General features: G+C 36.8%; 2 protein-coding genes across 3 annotated transcripts; both read right to left on the bottom strand.

The window, feature by feature from the left end:
* Positions 1-1,018: 1,018 nt before the first annotated feature.
* On the bottom strand, positions 1,019-8,014 carry LOC127840672 (U5 small nuclear ribonucleoprotein 200 kDa helicase-like). Its single transcript, XM_052369085.1, has 7 exons — positions 7,974-8,014; positions 7,271-7,500; positions 4,789-4,925; positions 4,032-4,208; positions 3,236-3,396; positions 2,549-2,630; positions 1,019-1,511 (listed from the first exon to the last, which is right to left on the bottom strand). Exons 1-7 carry the CDS (start codon positions 8,012-8,014, stop codon positions 1,269-1,271), a joined length of 1,071 nt encoding a protein of 356 aa, XP_052225045.1. The 3' UTR covers positions 1,019-1,268.
* A 2,363-nt stretch (positions 8,015-10,377) lies between these two features.
* LOC127842728 (polycomb group RING finger protein 3-like) lies at positions 10,378-20,785 on the bottom strand. 2 transcript variants are annotated; one of them, XM_052372403.1, is made up of 8 exons: positions 20,657-20,785; positions 19,443-19,570; positions 18,990-19,086; positions 17,520-17,575; positions 16,276-16,338; positions 14,807-15,036; positions 12,757-12,837; positions 10,378-10,792 (listed from the first exon to the last, which is right to left on the bottom strand). In XM_052372403.1, exons 2-8 carry the CDS (start codon positions 19,549-19,551, stop codon positions 10,745-10,747), a joined length of 684 nt encoding a protein of 227 aa, XP_052228363.1. In that variant the 5' UTR covers positions 19,552-19,570; positions 20,657-20,785; the 3' UTR covers positions 10,378-10,744. The 2 variants fall into 2 exon arrangements, with proteins under 2 accessions (XP_052228363.1, XP_052228364.1); XM_052372404.1 differs by having other exon boundaries at positions 20,644-20,774.
* Between the last annotated feature and the right edge of the window lie 31 nt (positions 20,786-20,816).

The raw sequence follows: 20,816 nt of genomic DNA, 5'->3' as shown, positions 1-20,816 counted from the left end.
CAAATGTTATGAGAGAAAGTTTCAAGTTTACAAGGTTTAAGTAATGACAAATAAAAAAATCTGCCATGCCTGTTCAGCGTTGGTAGCCATGTTTTTCAACTTACCAGAACTAGTTTTGAACATCGCTTAGATAACATTTAGAAAAATGTTCTAAGGTTTCATGTAGCTTTGGCAAAAAAAAGTTACCTCAAGATAGTTCACAAGGCTTTACTACAGCCATATAAGCCTCGCTCTGTGTGTAATGTGTCGTTCCCGATTAGCCTGTTTAATTAGCACAGGCTAATCAGGGACAACACTTTCCGCCTTCCGCCTAAACTGAATTTTTGCTAAGAAGAGACTTTCTTGAAACAAAAAAAATCATAAAAGCATAAAGTGTGTCCCTGATTAGCCTGTGCAGACTGCACAGGCTAATCTAGGGCAATACTTTACGCACATGCATTAAACCCCCTTTTTACAGAGAAAGGCCATAAATGTATTATGCTTTTCAACAGACCTGAACAATTTTCAAACTATGCCAAGACATTGTCTTTAAATGTTTTCAGCAGGTTTCGTGATGATTGGGCATAAAATGCGTTGGGATTTTAACAAGTTTTTATCATTATCACCTACATGACCCAGTTTTCTACTCAGCTGCGATATAATTGGACAAATATTCTGACAAAGTTTCATAATAAATGCTGCCTCTAAAGAGTTAGCAGATTACATGTTGATGAAGCACAAAGATCCGACAGACAAATGGCAACCATAAAAGATCACCATGAGCGCACTGTGATCAGATGCGCTAAAAACGCATAACTATTACAAAATTGGTGTCTCTGGTGATTATTTTTTGTATCAGACTGCATTCTGTAAAGTAAGAATTAAGGACATATTACATGATTTCTGATTTAACAGCTAACAAATATCATTACTAATAAAATGAAACAAGTCCATCTAAAATATCATAAAAAAGAAATAAGAAATTTCAATGTCAAAAACAATACAGATGTAAGATTGATACATATAAGTTTCCATTAGTTTTTGTTAACATTTATGCCAGATCACACATTTGGACAAAAAATGGCAACAACAGACTTGGCCTGCAACTGCACAATCTCATTCACACAAATAATGTGACAACTGCCAGCAAAAGATATGAAAATATTTATCTTTAAGGCTTAAATTCTGCAGGCTGCAACAGAACATTTATCCAAGACAGAGAAATGATGGCAGCAACACTGAATGTGCAGACAGTCACTTCCAATTGAGTCCAGTTACTGTTGCCATGCCTAGTCACTATCACTGCCGCTGCTGCCGCGTCCCTCCTTGACGTCGATGCTGAACTTGTACTCCTGATCACAGCCCATGTAGGCGTCGCTCATGAAGAACAGCGTGTAGTTGTAGCGGCCTGGAGAGGGCGCCACGTAGTCCAGCTTCACCTTGGCCTTCTGCTGCAGTGTGAGCCTCTTGATGGAGAGCAGAGAGTTGTTCTTGGTGTCCCCTATCACCACCCACCAGCCCTCCTCACGTTTCTGAAACACATACACCAGTGAGAACACAGGGCAAATTGTTTTTCAAACATAAGATACATTCTGTTCATTTTATAACATGAAGCAGAAATTGATTAGCCTTGAAAACAATAACAGGTAAGGAAACAAACAACTGAAAATCCTGACGTACCCTCTCCCCTTCACATGCTGCTTTTTCCGGGGGCATAGGCAATTCAACATAAAATGGCAATATCTTTACAAGAGGGCCAGCGGCCAATGGTCATACACCCGAGACTTCAGGAAACTGAACTGCTCATAACAACTTTTGACAAGTTTTTAAAACCATTTTCAAACTTAGCAAAAGTATCAACTTGAGAGTTAACAAGGTTTTACTATCGCCATAAAGGCAAAAAAATGCCCTAGCACCCTGGCAATCATGGTTTTTCAATGGACAGGAACCATTGTCAAACTCAGCCAATTTAGCATAAGAACAAATGTTCTGACCAAGTTTCATGAAGATTGGACAAACAATGTGACTTCTAGAGTGTAAACAAGGTTTTACTATAGCCATATTAGAACAAATGCCCCGTCCCTTGGCGACCACATCATGACCATTTCGAACTCAGCCAAGCTATCATGAGAACAAAAGTTCCCACCAAGTTTCATAAAGATTGGAATTAAAAAGTCACTTCTAGAGTGTTAAGAGAGGTTTATAATAGGTAAAGGAAAAAAAGTAGGTCCTTATAATTCTTGTGCACTGCACAATCCATAAATGAGATCAATCCATCTACCATCTATAAAGTTTTAAGTTCTGTCTCTAAATAGTTTTTGAGATATGCTGGGGTCATGAAAAAGTCCATACGACGAACAGACGGACGACCTGAAACCAGTATAGTCCTCTCCCTAACAACTTATGCCGGGGGTATAATAATGTAAAGTTAGATACGCCTTTGCAGTTACACTTGTGAAGCACTCCACCGTAACAAAAGCAATACTGGTATATTGTTACATTCAGAATAAATGCAATATAATGTGATATCAGTACTGATGACAGTGGTCATTGGTGTAGAGTGGCCTACCTGTGGGAAAAGAGGCGCTATGACCGGCCCAGCCACCTCATCCTCCCGCTCCAGCTGTACATTTACATTCACGTTGGAGCCACTGAAACATCAAATACACATGTTGTGTCAATAAGAGATGTTAAACTGATATGACCATTAACCCTATACCACTCAGATACGTATTTTGACGCATGTGTCAGTCCCTTAGAAAGTTAAATTAAATTAAAGGCCTTTCTTACTATAGTTAAGTTTAGAAGGCTTCATTCCCAACCCTTAGATACTGATGAGCAGCAAACAGCATAAAACCTGAACAGACTGCGAGTGACTCGCAGGCTGTTCTGGTTTTATGCAGGTTGCAAAAGCCATTTTCACTTTGTTTGATGTAGATTGGATGACAACTGTTTGACCCTGGATTCAAAATGCAAATTTGTTCCATTTTAGATAGAGCAATAACTGTGCAGTTCCTGAAATGATTTGTTAACCATTACAGCCTTTTAACTTGACAAGGATATATGATGTCATAAGTGTTCATGAAGATTGGACAAAAACTGCTGGACTTGGATAGCAAAAACAACAATAATATATGCACAGACCCTAGCAAACAAAAGGACCATTACATACAATTCAATATAGCAAGAAATCAGCGATTGACGGACATGAGAGCTAAAATAGATTCCTTAAATTCAAAGTACCAAGGCTATTTACCTGGATATGCTGTCCTTATCAGCAACATCATATGTCATCTCTATGTTGGGGAAGCGGTTGCAAAAGCGTGCCACGTCAGCCATCTGAGACTCTGTGAGCTGCAGCAGTGAGTTCCTGTCTTCATCCTCCATCTCCATCACATCAAATATGGTCTCCACACCCTGGCAATCAAGTACAACATCATATCGTCTCAACTTCTGACAATGTAGTACAACATCACATAAAATATGGTCTCTTCCCCCTGACAATCAAGAGCGCATCACAGCAAATATGGTTTCAAATCCTGACAATCAAGTTAACATGACTTCAATCATTGTTGCAAGCATGTACAAACTGAGAAAAATCCTGACTCTGTCAAAACCTCTGTCTTTCCGGGTTTCTAAATTTTGACATGGCCACCTGACCCTAACAATTTTGTTTACCAGTTTAACCATTTACCACTTAGATGCGTACTGTGACGCATTTGCTGTCCCTTAGAAAGTTAAATTTGATTAAATACCTTTCTTACAAGATTCAAGTTTTAAAGGCATAATTTCCAACCCTTAGATACTGATGAGCAGCAAACAGCATAAAACCTGAACCAACTGCGAGTTACTCACAGGCTGTTCTGGTTTAATGCTGCTTGCACATAGCCATTTTAACTTTGCTTCTGAGTGGGAAAGGGTTAAGCCTTAAAGTAACCTTGTCCTGGCATCCCTTGATGGTGTCCTGTGTGAAGTGGGGCAGCTGTTTCTTAATGTTGACACGCCCACCTGACCCCAACAATTTTGTTTACCAGTTTAAGCCTCAATTTTACCTTATCCTGGCATCCCTTGATGGTGTCCTGTGTGAAGTGGGGCAGCTGTTTGAGGTAGGAGTCTTTGGCCCACATGGCCTGTGTGACCATCTGTGCCAGCTCCATGGCCGCCAGGGCCGGGGACAGCCACCCGTTACTGCTCAGTACGTCCACACATGCCTGGATTAGTCGCACAGCCTGCAACAAACACATAGTGCACAGACATTGAACATGTGTTCAACACTATAGATACAGATAGATAGTTTTCTTAGCTCCTTATTTCATATTTTTTTGTTTGGGTGGATTTTTTCAACAGTATTTCTGTGGGTGTCAGTAAACCCACTCACAAACTTTTTTGGAGTCAGCTGGTTTACCAGTGCTAGGTGATCATACTTATGCAATTCACTGATAACTACTTTACTTGAATCAGAAGTAGGGAGAGATTGACCAAAAGCAATCATCTCATGCCTTATTACCACATGAGTTATGGGGCCAGACCAGATCTTGAGCTTGTAATCCTCAGATTTATAGTCAGGCCCTCTAAAGTCTGAGCTACCTGGCGTTGTATTACAGAGATTTCATTATCTAACAATATGACTACCATGGCAAATATGTATTATGTGTATGATGAATCTGCAAATATTTTGTTTTAATTAGCAGTTTTCATATTCACTGTCTGTAAAATAAAACAGCTAGACAAAGTAATAAATGCCAGGATGTTACCCTGCTGAATACCAGTTGACTGAGCCAAGAGTATGAGTGTTGTGATTGTTTATACCTTGCTCAGTATCTCCTCCGTATCTGACTGCAGCTCTGCTGACAGCTGCATGCGCGAGAGGTGTGCCTGGAGCAGCAGGTTGGTCTTCACATGGGGGTCGTTATACTTGGGGCCGTTATGATCGACAGAAGAAAACGCTATGTAAAGTTGTCATAATAATCGTTTACTGAAGAAGGCCTTTGGCCGAAATATTTAATAAAAGAGTAAATGTGTGAAGTTTTAATAATTTCCTCCCTCTGGAGATCCAATACATAGAGTACTTGATTTGTAGTTTTTCAAGAATGTCTGAGAATTCTATTCCATATATCTTGAAGTCATATGTAAGTATAGGTTTGACCATTGAATGAAAGAATTTAAAATATTATGTATATGCAAAATATCCGAAGTTTCTTTGGTATTATTTAATAGCAAAAATAGATTTTCGGGCCAGAGATGCATGTTTTTCTTTCGCTTTCCTCCATTATTGTTTAGGCGTAAAAAATAGACCCATATATTTAAATACAGATGTAACATTTACTGGGTTATTTTTAAAGACCCAATGTCCGTATGATCTTAACGGACCCCGTTTCGAAAAACAATAGTTTCTGTATGTTGTTGATTAATTGGCATACCAGTGTGTTTACCAATTCCGATATAAATTTCAATTGTGATTTTAGCTCAATCACAGTATCAGCACAACTACGTCATCAGCAAAAATACTGTTAATTATGTCTGAAAAGCCTTCGATGAAAAAAAAATACCCCTATGACCTTTAGATTTCATACAGGTAGACAACTCGTTTATGCGCAAATTAAAAATTATTGTGCTGGTTACGTCCCCTTGCCTAATGCCGATGTTGCAATTAGAGTTTTGCGTAACATTATTATCATTTACCCGTACACATCGGCGTAGATTTAAATACATGGATTTTAATACAGGAAAAGCCTCCTTCTGACACCAATTTAACACATAGTTGTAGATAGATTATGAATAAACAAACTATCAAATGCTTTTCGGAATTCCACGTATAGAACATAAAACGTACCACAAGGTCTAAACGTATATTTTTGAACCATACTTTAAAGAGTAAATAAATTGTAAATTGTTGAATATCTGTTGCGAAAACCGGATTGTGCTTCTTCAATTTTAATATTTAAATCTACCCATTTGCATAATCTGTTATAAACAATATTGGAAAATATTGTATACATTAGATTAATTTATGATGTACCTCTATAATTAGAAGGGTCATCTGTAGCGCCTGACTTACAAAGCGGCATAATAATAATATCTCGCAAAGAATTTGGAAAATGCCCAGTATAAATAATCTGATTAAATTAATCTAATAATTTAAATAATTTAATAATAACAATTTGAAATAAATCTCGAAGATTATGTTTTATCATATGCATCGTACTGTTATAAAATTCCGCCCCAAGGCCATCGGTCCCTTGCGATTTTTTATCTTTGAGTTTGGAATGCTTTGCATCATCTCTTCGTTCGTGATTTCTGAGATTACAGTTTGATCTTGCTCATCTTCAGTTTTGTTAACCTCTAAGTTTATATCAACTAGACTTGGTTGATTGTCTTAAAAAAGAACTCCTTTAAAATAATCATACCATGCACGTGGATATATAACAAGAATCTTTGTTGCTCGTCTTCTGACTACCTTTTATTAATTTCCAGAACAACTTTGGTTTAGTACGCGATGAAACCAATTTGTTTCTTGACGCCGTTTAATACAATTGTTTTTTGACCGATCACATATTTTTCCACCTTCAACAGAGTGTTAATTAACTGGAATCTTCGTAATGCCGCGTACTTCGTATGTTTAGCCGCGCTACATTATCTATCCCACCACGGCTGATTTACTAAAATGTCATTATTATTAAGAGAGTGTGTTTTATTATATACCCACATAGAGCATGCAGCATATTTGTACAAATTTAATATTGTATCAGATTCATTTTACAAACACGTCTATTCCGCCACTATAACGCCATGCATTAGTTAATTTTGTTCTCACAAAGTCAAAACATGTATTATTAGATAATAAATCACAAAATTCATTTTAACACAGCTCACACAGGCCTAGGCTACCAAAGGAGATCTGACGGTCTTGTGCTTGGACATCTGAGGTATACGCCAGCCACCAACAAGAGCCTTAATGCATGATATGGCAATAACAGCTAAGTCAGTACCAGAAGAAAGATGGATGCTTAAAGACTTAGAACGACTGATCACATGGTTAAGGATGAAGTTCAAGCCAGCCAAGTCCATGAGATTAGTCGGTTGCAGGTATATTAGTGGATGCAAGCCGTGGAAAAAGTGGTTTACCAGGAAAGTACAATTATTGGATCTACCAACACTTACGTTTCCTCTTCTGGTGTGCGACATTCCAATATCGACCGTCGAATCTATGGAGAAGAGTTCCAAGAAGCTTCTAAAGAATCGGCCTGTACAGCTCTGGCAGCAAGCTACAGCTTCCACATTCCCCTCTTACTGAAGGCTTTGTCACCAAAGTCAGGTATGCAGACGATAAAGTCAGTGGAGCCCGTGTGGAAGTCATCACAGGTCAGAAGTGGAGTGCAGACAATGCAGTAAAAGACGCACAATCCAGGCTCAGACACAGCGGCATCGTGGGGAAAAACTATATCTGACAGGTTGGGATTAAGATACAACACTTGGGCCAGTTGGAGGGCTGAATCACCAGCAAAGAAGAGGATGATGATCCTGCGGGGATGTCGGAGACAAGTCAATCTGCAGCCGTTGGAATGAAAAAAACAACAGGGCAGTTGGATGAAATGGGAAGGATTCCAACCAATGAGTGCGTCTTGGAGTGACACGGGGAGAATGGACCACCAAATAAAAAGATTTCGACTACGCTCAGTTTACAACGTTTTGCCTAAACCAATCAACCTCCGGACCTGGAAACTAACTAAGGACCCCACCGGCAGGTTGTGTGGCAGGCCAAAAAACATATAGCACATCATATCTTCTTGCAGAACAGCATTTACGTGCGGGAGATGGCTGCACGACAAGATCCTCATCGAGATTGCAGTCAGCCTTCATGTGACACGAAAGAAGAAGCCACCCATGCAGACAAGGCCAACTCAATAAATTTTTCGTTGGAGATGGAGAATCAGCACCTAAAAATTATCGGTCAACATATCCAGGCATCATAGCTTCAGTGAGAGACTGTGTACTTGGTAAATCTGAAGAAGCAGCTGAGATTCCAGGCAGACATTGCCACCACCACTTTCCGTCATGACGTTCTATTGCTGTCAATAGCAACAAAGAAGCTAGTTCTTTTGGAACTGACTGCAGTGGGAAAAGCGAATCGATGATGCACACGACATACAGATTGCCAAATAGATGTGTTGTAATGATATCTAGGCTGAAAGTGATTGCGTTTTGTTACAAAACATGGGGTGCCAGGTGTTGGGGCAGTTTTATTGAGAAATCTTGTGAACACTATCTGTTACGAATAGGTAAGTTCCTTGGGGTCTTAGGTGAGGGCCTTTGGCCCTATTGTTTATAACATAAGATCATTTGGATAATACCAATAACGTAATTTCTTAAACTCATACATATTTGCCATGTGAAAGCATAAACAAATGTCAGATGCTACAAATAAACATACTGAAAAGTTTTTTTTTATAATACACTTACGTATTCTATTTTATATAAATAACATATGCGCACATTAATCAATACCTAATGATGTCATAATTAAGTAAAATAAGAAAGATAAAGACAAAATGAATTTCACACATTGCACAACTTTAAGTGTCTTAAAATGGTAGTGAACATGATAGCAAGTGTCTATGTTTACGTCACAATCCAATTTTCTAGGTTTTGGACAGAACCAGTGTATGAAAAAGAAGTCAATAATCTCTATTTGACTAGGATTAATAGTATAAAGTTAAAATTTCAATGCATACATAATGAAGCGGCTGTAATACGAGGATGTGACCTGGTTAAGTAGTATTGCATCTTTTTTGTAGGTTACCTTATTGATTGTCGCCTAGACATTTCATTGCATTGCTATTTGCTATATTGGATTCTGCTATATATTACATATATCTTGTTTTGTGCATCACTATCATGCTTCCAGAAAGGTGTGGTAATCAAGTGTGCGAGTACAACATTTGGAAGATTGTTTTGAATAATATGAAGAAATAATATCTTTCATAACAAAATAACATAAATTCTGATTGCTGACATTGTTCAAGTGTTATTTTTTAATTTAACCCAAACCATTTTTTTAAAATTGCTGGCATTTAAATAATGACCACCAGTTTTATATAGACTATGTTACCAAATTGCTAGAGCTTAGAAAGTTTTTCACCGTTTCTTTCATTTATTCATCCGTCTGGATCAAGTCAACCCAAAAAATACTGTCTCTTCTGCTTGCTGTCTCTTCAGCAAAGCCAAAGGACCCCATTGGAAATAAGTGCTTCCACTTTCATAGGTTATCCTTGACTGTAAAGTCAAAATAAATACAAACATACATACAAAATGACATGTTTTATTATAACTCTTTTAACAAAGCTTTGAATCTTGCATGTCTTTGCACACTTATCAACACCTTCACATCACCCTTATTTTGATATCAACTTACTTTCGGACTTATTCTGAGGGTCCGAATTCTTTGTTTACCTTAAATGATGTGTTTTGTCTAACATCAATATTTCTTCCAAGCATAACTTTGGTTGTTGCATTGATGTTGCCTATGAACACTCAACATAATATCATTACCACCACATTTGTTAACATTGGCACTGGCCTACTTTGGGACTGACACTTATAAAGGTAAAAAACGTGTTTAACCCAAAGTAGTTGTTCTCTTAACATAAATACTGCTGATATTACTAAACAGCTTTCATGCTTCTATCCAGCACTCTGCAGAATCACATGACCTCCTTATCTAATTTTGGTAAGACTTCTTTAATGGCCAATAATTCAATTCCAAAGAGGCTCCCACTAGGTGCATCAGCGTTTAGTGAACCAAGCCTCTTATCTCTTTATAACTACATTCATCTGAGTATCAAAGCAAAAATGAGCGCAAAAAAAATCAGGTATAAACTGGATACCATGTAAAATATCATGAGCCTGTTTTATCACGGAGCTTCCAAGTTCCAACTAATTTAACCCTTTCCCACTCAGAGGCAAAGTGAAAATGGCTATGTGCTCAGAGGCAAAGTGAAATTGGCTTTGTGCAAACAGCATAAAACAAGAACAGCCTGATAGTAACTTGCAGTCTGTTCAGGTTTATGCTGTTTGCTGCTCATCAGTATCTAAGGGTTGGAAATTAGCCTTTAAAACTTTAATCTAGTAAGAAAGGTCTTTAATTAAAATTTAACTTTCTAAAGGACAACCAACACGTCAAAATACGTATCTAAGTGGTAAAGGGTTAAGTTGCAACTTAATTTTAAGCTCACAACAAATGAACGTGAATGATCAAAATGATCATAAAATAAAGGACATGTGAAAGACTGAAAAAAATGAATAGAGTAAAACTAAACGAAAATAAGGATGGTAATCTAAATCCTCTCCAAAACCTGTATCGCAATTTAAATTTTCCAAACAAAGTTTAACAAGGTGGGCTCCTAGTCTTGAAGTTTATGTCTTTAAAATTTGCAAGTAGAAAATCAATTATTTTAAAAGACACAATGTCAAAATCAGAAAAGTAAAATCATTGAATGCTTTAAGTTATGCTTTATGTTAAGTTACATGTAGGAGTCTTTTAAAACTGATGACACTTGAGAGATTTTAAATAAATACAAAGAATATGTGAAACACATAATGTACTCTGCATAAAAGCAAGAAAAGATCTGGACGAAGACGTTAAGTACTGATACATGAACTTTGGTTGAAAACAAGAAATCATGTTTTAACAATGATTTTGAAAGTTCATGACTACGGTTTTGTAACATCCCATGCTGTTGAATGGAAGACTTAATTTTCAATGTTGTCAGCACAGCTCCAGCCTGCGTCTGTAGTGAAGTAACAAAGGTCCATTCTGAAAACAACATCAGGAAACATGCTGTAGACTGCACTCCCAGAAAATACTTAGTTGAGTTTAAACCTATTTATTTTAGCTCCATTGCATCTAAAGTCTCAGGCTTATTAAAATGCTTTTAAGTCCGTTTCCTGGGTCTGGAACCAGTACTTGGTGTCTTTGGGGCAAATCTAAAGAACGCTCCCACAATGGGGATCGAACCCGCGACCACCCAGTCGCTAGGCAGATACCTTATGCATTACACCACGGCGACCTCTTGCAAAACACTTACAAATACAAGTAAACAAACTGATCAAAGATTTTGGAATGCCAGGAAACAATCATATCTTCCCATGGCCACACATTTTCTTTAACCAAAATAACAAGATTTTTTTGTGCCATTGAATGAAGACAATGATGTGGCCAAATGGAAGCTGCTAGTTTGTAGCCATCCACCAGGTTTCCAAATGGAAGTATCAATGATATCAATACCAACTTGCAACTTTAAGCACTGCAGATGGCACATTTGTTGAAATTCTTTATCACAGTATGCAGTATTATTAGTTACACCGTTAGAGTATGGGATATACACCTTCAGTAATTTCATTTTCGCTCACGTATGGTATTAAATTACTGAGGGTGTATATCCCATACACCGTAAGTTACTAACTGTGTAACGATTATATCTCAACCGACTACTCGATTACTCGGGTAGTATGGAAATTACTCTGGGTGTATGTAAAATACTCCATGGGCACGTGACCGCTCTAAGCAAATCGGATAAGGTCATTCTTGTAGGAGGTGAGATATAAGTATTTATCAGCAGCTATTAAAAAAACTATATCATTAAACAACATAATTAAAGAACAAGACATATGTCGAAGGGCACAGATGCCCCACATTATGTTTCAAAACTCTGCTTATGTTAGAAATGAGTTGTTTATGTCCTAATTTGACTTGACCTGTTATTGTGACTGTGACTTTTGAGGTAATGAGGTAAAGTGATGAGACGACTAAGACACAAAGTCAACCTTGACCCCTCTATGTCTGACTTTGACCCATCTATGTGTGACCTTGACCCTTCTATGTAAGACCTTGCTAGAGAGACAGGTTTTCCACACAAAATGCTGACATGACCATCGTTAGCGACATAGGTGATAACATGTGACATGTCTGGTGATGGTTGTCATTTGTGTTAAGTTATTTCACAATCCAGTAATGTATGGCAAATTTATCCCTGAGATTGAAATGTTGTCTAATGGTGGTTGACATTTTGCCCGATGTATTAAAATCCATCATTATAGCCAGTAGGCTTCACACAGACATACAGACGCACAGTGGGTAGGACTGTTGCCTTCTTCAAAGGGAGGAATAATATTTGAGGTAATTTATTTCGCAAATCCATCAATATGGCAAAGTTATGGCTGAGACAGAAATATTCAAGTAGTTTTATGGAAAAAATTTGATCTTTAAGTGTGACCATGACCTTTTAAGTATAGAGATAAGTATTTCACTTGACATGTCTTGTGTTCGCTGTCGTTTCTGGTTAGTTATTAGTCCCCTACCGGTAAAACCGGAGGGGACTTATGTTTTGCGCTCTGTCTGTCAGTCAGTCTGTCACACTTTTCTGGATCCTGTGATAACTTTAAAAGTTCTTCATATTTTTTATGAAACTTGAAACACGGACAGATGGCAATATGGAGATTATGCATGTCATTTCATTTTGTTCCTATGTCAAGAATTCTGGTTGCTATGGCAACAGATCGTCTAGTAATATTGCTGAAAATGGGGATTCAATTTTTAGTACCATCTACAAGGCAAACAAAGAATTACGTCCCTTGAAAACAAAGGGAGACAATTATATTACTGCTTCATGTGAGGTAGGGGACTTTTATTGCTTTGCAATAGTCTTGTTTGAACATCACTCAAGATATGACATACGTTTGAGACAGGAATTTTCAAGCTTTTAAAGGCTATGTACTTACACTTATGTGCACTCGTGTTGCAATTATGAATTTCAACATGTGGTCCTTTCCAAGCAGCTCTTCATTGCATAAAATGTCTATCTGAAATTTACAGATATGTCTTCTAAAAAAAAAGGCAGGAAATTCGCTTAAATTTCCCTAGATTTACATTTCACTTCAGCAAGATAGAAAAAAATACTCATTAGCTATCTCACTAGTTTTTCACATAAAATCGTACAGTTTTTAACACATTTGTGTAAACCAGTCCGAGGGATTGTTATAAGATTTTTTAAACGTGTATATTATTCAGTACTTCTCTACTTGTTACATAGATTTTCCACACAACCAGAATTGTCAAAATAGTTTTTTAAAAATACCCCGCGGGGGCTTTTAAAAAATACCCCGCCTCCCACGGCGAAATAAAATAATATGTAGAATGATGTTGTTGACTTAGTTGACAAGGGATGACAACTATTGCAATTTTTAACGTATGAAGATTAATTGCACATGCAGGACTTCATTTTAGTCGTGTTCTGAGAAAACTGGGCATAATGCATGTGCGTTAAGTGTTGTCCCAGATTAGCCTGTGCAGTTCACACAGGCTAATCAGGGACGACACTTTCCGCCTAAACAATATTTTTGGTAAGAAGGGACTTCCTTTAAACTTAAAATACTATAAAAGCAGAAAGTGTGGTCCCTGATTAGCCTGTGCATGGACGGACACACACACACAGACAGACAGACAAACGGACTGACAGTACAACTGCAATATGCCACCCTACCGGGAGCATAAAAATGTATCAGGGCATTTAGGCTCTGTGCATTTATCTTTAATTACTAAACATGATGTACCTATGATATCAATAGAACATCATATCCGTTGTCATGTAATACAGAATTTATTACATTATATTTGTAAATGATGAAAACTCGGCAAAGCATCAGTTTTATCTTTTTTCCAATAACTTGTGTAATAAATTCCATATTACATAACCACTCATACAATACATGTATCTCTATATCTCTACATTCCAAACAGCAATATCATGTAAACATGCATAAGGTTTGGTCAAATTGTTGTCAATGGAAACAAAATAAAACTGGAATAAACAATGGGTTCCCTCAGCTCTTGCATCACTGGGAACTGTGTAAGGTAGTGAAGTCTGCAGTGTACAAATGCTAAGGAAGTAAACAAGGCACTATTGTTACTTTAAAAAAAAACTTGTCAATAATTTTAAAAGTTACATAAGAAATAAATATTTATGTTCCTGAAGAGGTGCTAGCAGACAGTCAGCATGGGTTGTCAGGTCTCATCTAAATGAATGCACATTAACAGGGATACAGTCATGCCATAGATTCATTCATCCTGCAAGTTTACTAAATTAACTCTTTAAAAAAAAAAAATTCTCCATTGAAAATGAAAAAGTAGGAATAGTAGGAAGATTTGGTAAAAAAATAGGAAAAAGTAGGATCCTGATGAAAAAGTAGGAAATAGTAGGAAAAAGTAGGAAAAAGTATGACCGCTTGACAGCCTGTACTGTAACAGATGGACAAAGAAAAAGACAGCCACCGGACAACCTTGTGTCTACTGGCAGACAAACAGATGGACAAATAAAAGGACAGGCGTCCATAACGATTCAAGTATATATCACTTATCACTCTGTTACAAAATTTAAAAATCTGATTATAGTGTATTTTCATAACCACGATGGTTTACAAAGCCTATTTGAAAGGAAGGAATAATTTTTCTTATATTTAAAATACAACACACAAACCAACATACTGAGAGAATTCATGGTGGTATCAGTGCAACCCAACTTAATTTGTCATGGGGCGGTATAATTATTCCATGAGTCATCGGTTTCACTAATTTACACGTTAATCTTTATATATTGATTTAAAATTACTTGAGGTAGAGGTGTGGAAATTGAAAATCTACATAATGTAATTGTAAAAAATTATTTTTACATCTGATTTAAGAACAGTACTGGAAAACTGTTACTCAAGAAAGTCCAAATGTCATGTGATTGACAGATTCCATAATTGTACAACAGAGAATAAAAGTGCGTACATCTCTGTATCGGTCCGTAGTGTCAAACACCTTGAGGGAGACAAACTTCTTGAGATGGGTGACTGTAGCCTGCGCGGAGAGGCGCAGTACTTTCCTCTTCAGGCTCTTCAGCGTGTTCATCTCCTTGCACTCGAGGCAGATGTTCACCTGTTCATCCAGCCGATGGTAGTCCTGGTTCTCCACCACAGGCACTGCTGGCTTCTCCATGTTCTTCTTGTCATCTTCATACGCTGCAATATACCAACACAATAGCAGGCTCCATAACAGTCGCCAATGACGACAACAATTCTTTCAAAGGTGAAACACAATTCGCCCTACTGCGCTTTGAAGCTACACAGCAGCTTTTTTAGAGAACATTGTTCAGTCCGGGCAACAACTTAGACAAAACTCAATGGACTGGAACAAAACTCACACTTCTTATGTAAGTAATGTATGTAGACTTACACACCGAAAATCAGCTAAATATCTTTAAGCTTTGCGTAAAAAACCTCCAAAGAACAGTTAATATAATGAAAACTTCTATGTCCAAGGCCCTCAACTTCGCCAAAGATCAATGGACATTTCATCTGTAAGACATGTATGTAGACTCACATTCCAAAAATCACCAAAATATCCGAAAATGTTGCCAAAACCCCCTCCAGAAAACTGTTATTATAGAAAAAATGTCCAAAAGTGCGACTGCTAGCTATGTGCCACCTTACCGGGAGCATAAAAAGGTTTAATCTTATCTCTTTTGAGACATAACAAGAGATGTGTTTGTCAGAAACACAATGCCCCCTATTGCACCACTTTGAACCCATAAATTTGACCTTTGACCTTGAAGGATGACCTTGACCTTTCACCACTCAAAATGTGCAGCTACATGATATACACATGCATGCCAAATATCAAGTTGCTATCTTCAATATTGCAAAAGTTATTACTAAGGTTAAAGTTTTGGGACAGAATGACAGACAGAATGACAGACAGACAGGCCAAAAACAATATACCCCCGATCATTCGATCCTGGGGCATAAAAAAGTATTGTTAATTTAGCTTCAGGTGTCCCATGCATGGCTTAGCCACCAACACATGCCTGGACACAAAGGGAAAGTCCCCAACAGTTAAGTTTTTCCATCATATATTTTTTGTAGCATGAAGTCTTTAGTGTTGAAAATAACAAGCAAGCATAACTCATCGGGAACTAGTTTGATCCATATTCCTTTCTTTACGATAACATACACATAATGATTGTTCATCTGTTTATCTCTGAAGATATTAGTACATGTATCTGCAAAGTACTTAAACGAAAAAGTTCACAAATTTTATATATATATTACTATGAGTATGATTACATAAACGTACATACATAAACCCTGTGAGGCATAAAATTGTTATGAATTAAAAAGCCTTTGGAAAATCATAAATTACTTCCTGAACTGAAATGAATGCTTAGGGGCTTATTATAAAACATAACATAAAAAAATTACCATCTCCATTTGGCATTTGAATCCCACGTTTCTTGTAGAACTCTATTTGTCTTTTCCTTTCATCTGCAAAACAATCAGGACAAGAGGGTCATGATGGCCCTAAAGCGCTCACTAAAGATCAAGGTAAATTAATTGTGACAGACTTGACTGGGTGATATAGTATTTAACCCTTTTCCACTTCAAAGCAAAGTGAAAATGACAAAGTGCAAACAGCATAAAACCAGAACAGCCTGCGAGTAATTTGCAGTCTGTTCAGGTTTTATGCTGTTTGCTGAAAGGTTTGGAAATGAAGCCTTAAAAACTTGAATCTGGTAAGAAGGTCTTTAATTAAATATAACTTTCTGAGGAATTACAAATGCTTGAAAATACATATCTAACTGCTAAAGGGTTAAACCCGATTGACCCAGACTTAAATATGGCGTTAATATTGTCAAGATAAAGATTCTGACCAAGTTTGAGCAAGACCGAGTCATACATGTTGTTTCTATATCTGTAATCTGGGTGTTCTATTACTTATCTTAGTGCCCTAATTTTTTGGAAGATTACGTGACAAGATATTGTTGTGATAAACAAAAGCTTATTATCGCATTATCCAAATTCAAACTCGGCATAGATATTGTTGCGATAAATCTTATCAAGTTTAATTGAGATTGAGTCAAAAATGAGGTAACAGGGTTTTTCTTAAACTTTACCCGGAGACTTTGATTTGGGGCAAAAGTAGTCCATATTTGAACTCAGCCTAGGTTCGGTCAATATAAACATCCTGACCAAGTGTCATCAAGATTGAGCAATAAATGTGGTCTCTAGCGTGGTAAGAATGTGTTTTTTATTTAAGATCTGACCTAGTGACCTAGTTTTCATGAAACACTTGACCCACATTTGAAGCTGAAATATTGTCAAAATAAACATTCTTACCAAGTTTCTTCAAGATTGGATGAACAAATGTGGCTTTAAGTTGGTGATGCACACCTTAGAATGCCACATACAGGGTGATCACAATAGCTCACCTGCAAAACTTAGTGCTGAGGTGAGCTCAAAATAAGTTTAGGCAAACTAACAATACATATAAATGGTTAGCCTTGAGTATTAAAAGCAAAAACTCATCATTTCTTAATGGCAAATTTAAAAGTATTTTATTCTGTGAGAAAAAGGACATTCATACTTAAGCTCATTCTTATTTTAAGTTTTCAATTTATCCTTAATTATGCTCCTTATAAATGGACACAAAAGATTCCATCACTCACTTTCTTGTAGATTTGGTACCAGCTTATAAACGATGTCTTGCATTGTTCGATCATGGCTGAAAAAAAGAACAAAATTCAATACCAAATAACAATCTACAATATGTTAGCAAATAAAACCTGATAATTTCCAACATGTCATATCAATGCTATTGCATGTTAACAACTATATAGACACAAAAACAGCAGTTAAAGTCTGTTTATGAAACATGTTTACCTGATGAACTTGAGAGGTTCAGACTGCTGATGAAGCTGAGGGGTTTAGACTGGTTTACTGGATGAGAAGTTGAGGGGTTCAGACTGGTTTACCAGATGAGAAGTTGAAGAGTTCAGACTGGTTTACAGGATGAGAAGTTGAGGGGTTCAGACTGGTTTACCAGATGAGTAGTTGAGGGGTTCAGACGGATTTATCGGATGAGTAGTTAAAGGGTTCAGACTGGTTTTTCAGATGAAGTTGTGAAAGTGGGCAAGCTTACCTGATTTGTAGTTAAGATGAAGGGTTGTGTTAGACTGATGCAGTTGAGAAGGTGTGGTTTTTTACCTGATTTAGTTGAGGATGTGACTGTTAACATAAAGTAGTTGAGATGTTGGGACTAGTTTACCAAATCTAGATAAGAGGTTTAGAATAGTTAACCTAATGTAGTTGACAGATGAGACTTATTTAGCTAAGATGTTACTGTTTGCTTGAAAGGGAAGTATGTTTACATGATGTAGTTGAGATGGTGTGATTTGGTTTACCTGAACTAGTTGAGAAGATGGGAGTTGTTCATATGATGTAGTTGAGAGGTTGAGACTGGTTTACCTGATGAAGTTGAACAAATTTAACTAGTTTAATGGATGAATTGAAGAGGGTTGGACTGTTGATTTAGTTGAAAGGACTGGCTTTGGTTAACCTGATGTAGTTGAGAGGTGGGCTTTGGTTAACCTGATGTAGTTGAGAGTTGGCTTTGGTTAACCTGATATAGTTGAGAGGTTGGGCTTTGGTTTACCTGATGTAGTTAAGAGGGTGGGCTTTGGTTTACCTGATGTAGTTAAGAGGGAGGGCTTTGGTTTACCTGATGTAGTAGAGAGGTGGGCTTTGGTTTACCTGATGTAGTTGAGAGGGTGGGCTTTGGTTTACCTGATGTAGTTGAGAGGTTGGCTTTTATTTACCTGATGTAGTTGAGAGGTGGGCTTTGGTTTACCTGATGTAGTTGAGAGGTTGGCTTTGGTTTATCTGATGTAGTTGAGAGGTTGGCTTTTTTTTACCTGATGTAGTTGAGAGGTGGGCTTTGGTTTACCTGATTTAGTTGAGAGGTGGGCTTTGTTTTACCTGATGTAGTTGAGAGGTTGGCTTTTATTTACCTGACATAGTTGAGAGGTGGGCTTTGGTTTACCTGATGTAGTTGAGAGGTGGGCTTTGGTTTACCTGATGTAGTTGAGAGGTGGGCTTTGGTTTACCTGATGTAGTTGAGAGGATGAGCTTTGGTTTACCTGATGTAGTTGAGAGGGTGGGACTGGTGAATAAGATCTCCACACCGAGGACAAGTATTGTTCTCCAACAGAAACTTCACCAGGCAACTTCTACAGACTGCAAAAACAAGATAAATTGATGATATTTTGTATAACTGATGATGTTTTAAATGAAAACATATAAACTAAAATAAAGTAAAACAAAATTGTACATGTTTAAGTAAATGAAAAAATATAAACTGACAATAAAGTACAAAAAGATTGTATAAAATAGTTCAAGTTTTCTGATGCTTCAAAAATGACATTTACAGGTATGTAGATTTGGAATTAATATTTCACATAGGCTTGTATGCATACATACTAGTTAAAGGCGGTGAGAAGGAAAATCATTAAGATTTGAGTATTAACAGGAGTGCAATACTTGATATGCAGGTGCTTGTTTACAGGTTCATACACCATTTCAGGCGTACTTACAGGTGTGAAGGCACTCTGTTATAGTTGTTGCCTCCACCAGATAGCCTTTGCACAGCCCACAGGTTATCTCTGGATTCAGTTTCTTCAACTTCACTCTTTTTTCCATCATTTTAGTATTTCTAAAATCTCTGAAACAAATTATTCAAAGCCATTATTATAAGAGCAGACATAGTTTTTTTTTTATTCTTCAACTGAGTTGTTACTCATACAGGAAATCTACATGTCTAGACAAAATCCAATATTGAAATAAATATGAACACAATTAATTTGAAAAACTAGCCGACAACAATCAATTTATCGTAAGAATTCCCAGGTACATTTCAGTATTTTTCCATTCCCGGGGTACATTTAAGTAGTACCTGAGCCGACAATGACCAATCGAGCCAAAATTAATGTTTTCTTACAGGGGTTTTTTTGGCCCGATTTTATAGCCGAAATTCGGCTATGTTCCCAATCCCAAAAAGTATACTTTTTTTCCCAAAATGTGGCAAAAAATTCCCAATTGCCATAAAAAAAAATATTTTTTTTTTAGAAATGAGTCTTATGTGTATTTTATCTCAATTTTATTCAATTACATCTAACAAAGTATTATATGATTTTTTTTCTTTTAATTTGAATGATTATAAAGAGTTAAATCTAATTTAGTGTTTCCCTTATCAGTGGACTTTTCGTGTGGAAAAATGAATTTATTTTCCCAATTTCATGAAAATGCCGATAAAATTCCCAATTCCAAAGCCATGGGCTATCTTCCCAAAAAGTGGGAAAAAAAACCTGTCTTAATCATGTTTTTATGTTAAACTACGACATCTAAACGTTGTCTACATTGTTTTGCATTTTAATATTATAATTAAAACAGAAAAGATTATTTATCGTTGTCCTTCTATTACAAGTAGTCAAAACTATTCTAAAGTAAATATTAGTTTTGTTAGTTAATTCCTCTCATAAAGAAGAGAAGTGTAAACAAGTATTAATTTAATTACGAAATGTTAAACAAACTTATGATGATTGAACAAATTTACGGGTTTCTTAACCGCCAATTAAGTATGTAGACTGTAAACATAAAAGCACTAAACTGATCAATAATCATCATTGTTGACAAACTTTACAAAACCAAAACAAAGATGCGCGATATATTTAAATAGCATTACTATGGGGCAGCACTAATAAACTATAGGTTGTTCGTATTTGCCTGCAAAGGTACACGAACAAGTTACCATTTAAATGATATTCATAAAGCACATGAGAACCCCTTTATAAGTTTTAGACATTTAAAAACTGTTGACATAAAGTCTTCGCCATTTTGGGATGAGCTGTAATTGATTGTAGGTTACATTACACTTATATGATTCAGACGCACTTACTTCCCCTGTTGGA

The sequence above is a fragment of the Dreissena polymorpha genome, chromosome 8 (genome assembly GCF_020536995.1).
Source record: "Dreissena polymorpha isolate Duluth1 chromosome 8, UMN_Dpol_1.0, whole genome shotgun sequence".
NCBI classification, from domain to species: domain Eukaryota; kingdom Metazoa; phylum Mollusca; class Bivalvia; order Myida; family Dreissenidae; genus Dreissena; species Dreissena polymorpha.
This window is presented reverse-complemented; position numbering and strand designations above follow the sequence as displayed.

What these genes read in the sequence shown, in the direction of transcription:
- LOC127840672 (XM_052369085.1), bottom strand. Translation starts at nt 8,014, where the DNA reads ATGTCTGCCTGGAATCTCAGCTGCTTCTTCAGATTTACCAA. An exon ending in TCAAGGGATGCCAGGATAAG is followed by an intron (nt 3,397 to 4,031) that starts GTAAAATTGAGG and finishes CTTGATTGCCAG; the next exon opens with GGTGTGGAGACCATATTTGA. An exon ending in GATAAGGACAGCATATCCAG is followed by an intron (nt 2,631 to 3,235) that starts GTAAATAGCCTT and finishes TTGATGTTTCAG; the next exon opens with TGGCTCCAACGTGAATGTAA.
- LOC127842728 (XM_052372403.1), bottom strand. Translation starts at nt 19,551, where the DNA reads ATGATGGAAAAAAGAGTGAAGTTGAAGAAACTGAATCCAGAGATAACC. An exon ending in AACAGAGTGCCTTCACACCT is followed by an intron (nt 19,087 to 19,442) that starts GTAAGTACGCCT and finishes TTGTTTTTGCAG; the next exon opens with TCTGTAGAAGTTGCCTGGTG. An exon ending in CTACGGACCGATACAGAGAT is followed by an intron (nt 12,838 to 14,806) that starts GTACGCACTTTT and finishes TGTAAATTTCAG; the next exon opens with ATAGACATTTTATGCAATGA.